This window comes from Cavia porcellus, unplaced genomic scaffold, assembly GCF_034190915.1.
Source record: "Cavia porcellus strain 051 isolate PalLab524CR breed Dunkin Hartley unplaced genomic scaffold, mCavPor4.1 scaffold_50, whole genome shotgun sequence".
NCBI classification, from domain to species: Eukaryota; Metazoa; Chordata; class Mammalia; order Rodentia; family Caviidae; genus Cavia; species Cavia porcellus.
The window spans coordinates 3,810,069-3,814,235 of NW_026947533.1; the positions used below are offsets into that span (position 1 = coordinate 3,810,069).

At 35.1% G+C, this 4,167-nt stretch overlaps 1 protein-coding gene across 1 annotated transcript; it reads right to left on the reverse strand.

The window, feature by feature from the left end:
* Window positions 1–548: 548 nt before the first annotated feature.
* LOC134475061 (zinc finger protein 431-like) lies at window positions 549–1,325 on the reverse strand (the record flags this gene model as incomplete). Its single annotated transcript, XM_063244441.1, has 1 exon — window positions 549–1,325. A coding segment is annotated over one exon (777 nt), but the record flags the coding sequence as incomplete, so codon positions are not given.
* Between the last annotated feature and the right edge of the window lie 2,842 nt (window positions 1,326–4,167).

The following is a 4,167-nucleotide window of genomic DNA, read 5'->3' on the forward strand; positions in this document are numbered from 1 at the left end:
TCATGCATTATGAAATATGTATGTGTGCTCAAATCATTCTCATGATGCTTATATACATTGGTTTTCTCTTGAATGTGAACTTTCATGTTGCTTACAATGTCAATGTAGGGTAAAATCTTTCCCACATTGCTTATACATATGTTTTCTCTCCAGTGTGAATTCTTTCATGTTTCTTACAATATCTATGTGTGGTAAAATATTTCCCACATTGCTTATACATACGTTTTCTCTCCAGTGTGAATTCTTTCATGTTTCTTACAATATCTATGTGTGGTAAAAGCTTTCCCACATTGCTTACATACATATGGTCTCTCTCCAGTGTGAATTCTTTCATGAACCTTACAATATCTATGTGTGGTAAAAGCTTTCCCACATTGCTTACATACATAGGGTTTCTCTCCAGTATGAAGCCTTTCATGTTTTTTACAACCTGCCCATGTGTTAAAAGCTTTCCCACATTGCTGACATACATATGGTTTCTCTCCAGTGTGAATTCTTTCATGTTTCTTACAATCTCCCTGTGTTTTAAAAGCTTTCCCACATTGCTGACATACATATGGTTTCTCTCCAGTGTGAATTCTTTCATGTTTCTTACAATCTCCCTGTGTTTTAAAAGCTTTCCCACATTGCTTACATACATATGGTTTCTCTGCACTGTGAATTCTTTCATGTCGCTTACAATGTCTATGTTGGGTAAAAGCTTTCCCACATTGCTTACATACATATGGTTTCTCACCAGTGTGAATTCTTTCATGTTCCTTACAATGTCCGTGTTTGGTAAAAGCTTTCCCACATTGCTTACATACATAAGGTTTCTCGCCAGTGTGAATTCTCTCATGTTCCTTACAATTTCCTTGTGTCATAAAAGCTTTCCCACATTGCTTACATACATAGGGTTTCTCTCCAGTGTGAATTCTTTCATGCTTCTTACAATTTCCCCGTGTGTTAAAACCTTTCCCACATTGCTTACATACATAGGGTTTCTCTCCAGTGTGAATTCTTTCATGCTTCTCACAATTTCCCCGTGTGTTAAAACCTTTCCCACATTGCTTACATACATAGGGTTTCTCTCCAGTGTGAATTCTTTCATGAATCCTACAATGTGCACGTGTGTTAAAAGCTTTCCCACATTCCTTACATACATATAGTTTCTCTCCAGTGTGAATTCTATCATGTTTCTTAAAATATCCCTGTGTGTTAAAAGCTTTCCCACATTGCTGACATACAAAAGGTTTCTCTCCAGTGTGAATCCTTTCATGAACCTTACAATATCTATGTGTGGTAAAAGCTTTCCCACATTGCTTACATACATAAGGTTTCTCACCAGTGTGAATTCTCTTATGTTCCTTACAATGTCCTTGTGTCATAAAAGCTTTCCCACATTGCTTACATACATAAGGTTTCTCTCCAGTGTGAATTCTTTCATGCTTCTCACAATTTCCCCATGTGTTAAAACCTTTCCCACATTTCTTACATACATAGGGGTTCCCTCCACTGCAATATTTTTCATGGGTCTGAACATTGGGGTGTGTTTCTGTTTCTTTCACATTCACATTACCTCCTGCAGTACAAAGGAATACTTCTTTACACAGATTCCAAGATGTATGTCCATAGAATTTCCCTAGCTTGTCATTTCTGTAAAGAAAAAAATCATATATCAGATTGATAACCATATTACTAAGTTTTGTTGGAGAGTTGAATAAAACTGTTTGCAGTCTTGCTTTTTGAATCCCTATTTCATATGTTTCACTTTTGTATTTGATTAACTATTTCTATGAGCAGCATATGTAATCATCGTCTTGTGATTTCTTACTGTTCATTTTCACTTTAAATGTAGTATTATTTCTACTTACTTTGTTTTATTTAATCTTTCCTTACATTAAATTAAAAAAAAAAGAAAAATTCACAGTGAAATGGGTCTCAGTTTAATGACTGCATTAATGTCAAGTTCTGTTTTTAATGCCTAAGAAATTCTGACCATGAAGCAACAGAATGGCCTTGTAAGATATGTTGAAAACAGCCATTCCCAAAAGACTGGTACACATTTAGAAATCTTAAAAGGTGGTACCTTATGAAATGCAGAATATTTAGCTTCTCTTTGGGCATGGGCACTTACGTGTATCACAGACAGATCATTCTGATATGGTTCCCCATCACAATCTTGCTTCTGTCCTTAACTTGTAGTTCCCTTTTTCATATGGTCAGTCTTACTTTTCTCTATTAATTCTCTTTTGCTTCATTCCACAATTTTTATTTTGGTTTCTTATCTAAAAGAAACCCTGTGACCTTTTAGGTTTTATAGCTGAGCTATTTCTCTCAAATGCTGGGGGAAAGGCCCATCTGTTTCTTATGGCAAATGACATTATATTATTTATTTTTTGACATTATGTAAAACATTTTTTTCTTTTCCAGGCTGGAAATGAACAACAGGTATTAGCATAATATCTATAGCTTTTTAAAATCTGTTTTAAGAGACTTTCATTGATCATTAAGCTTTGAAGTTTGAACTTGAATTTGCCATTCTGCAAAATGTGATTCATAGTGTGCTGGGTTTATAAGAATGCACAATCACAGAGAGTCTATTAACATTTTCCTTCTCCACCAATATAGGGATAGACAGCCTAGCTTCATGGTCTGATCTGTTATAACTTGATCTGTTTTGTATGTGAGTAAGCATGTATCAGTATTTTATGTGGATTTTGAGATTTTAAAAATATCCAGGACAAGTATGAGGGGATCAATTTCTAAAGACAACTGCATACTGATATTCAAAATGAGTGCATTAACATTCCACCAGCCTACTAAGAATTTTAATTAGAATGGCTGATTCTCTAGAACATGGCTTGGAAACACGAGCACTCAGTTTTATTTCAAATCTATTGCAATCTTAGCAATTTATAGATAATGAATGTGTTGCATTCACATGTATATATTGGTACAAAAATTGTTAGATAATGAATGTGTTGCATTCACATGTATATATGTGTACAAAAACTGAAGACAGAATGTCATAACTCAAAGTGTATGCCTTTTGTATACATCTATATGCAATGTCATACATTTCCATGATTTAATTCACTCATTATACATACCCTAGCTTACATATCTTCAGAGAATATTATTGACATTAAATTGAATGGTGGTCATTTTTCTATTGACTCATAATTACTCAGGAACATTCCTTGTCCTTGTGAATGTGGATTACCTTAAGTATCTCCAGTAAATTTTGCATTCTTTTTCAGCTTCCTGGATATTCCCAAGTCCTCCTGAATTGTAGACATAGAAATACCAGGACTCATTAGAGTAATATATACAAATTAATACGTTTTGTTTAGATATATGATATAACGTGTCCAGATTTGAGGTAGTTTTAAAAATATTTTCATGTTCTTTTTAATGAAACAGCATTGATGAGCAACAAACAATATTCTGACAGCGTGAGTGACAAAAAGATTTCATCCTTACCTATCGCAATCATGTTGCTAACAGTTTCGCCCATCACATCTCTGTAGAGGTTCTTTTGGAATGGACTCAGCAAAGTCCACTCTTCATTGCTGAAGTTCACGACCACATCCTCAAAGATCACTGCGTCCTAAAGGATCATACATATATTTCTCAAAGGAAGATTGAGACCCCAGTTTTGGGATATCTTAAACTCTCTCCTACAAATCTGAATCAAAAGCAAAGTGTGTTGGTGCATATATATAATCCCAGCACTCAAAAGACTGAGCCAGGATGGTTTTGCTGAGGTCAGGGCAATTCTAGGCTCCATAGGATATTCAAATCCAGCTGATATACATACAGAAAGCTTTTCTCAATAAAACAAAACTAAACTAATAAAATGAAAAAAACAGCTGAATGAAGACTGATTTCTTCAAATTAAATCCATGTCTTTGTCATTAATTTTGTGTATATACACATTTTTGAAGACAGCAAAGTTGATGCTAGATTTTAACTCACTGCTAATGTAACAGGCAAATAGGAGCACTGATTCTTGTGCTGAGTCACTGCAAGATTCCCTGTGCACTGTCTCTAAAGTACAGCTCACAGTGAGAAGCCTGCAAGACCAGCAACCACAAAGCACAGAGACAAATAAATATCTCATCAATCAACTGGGAAGCCAAGCAAGCAATTCCTCTCCCTGGTCAGCGGTGGTGGTTTGGCAGA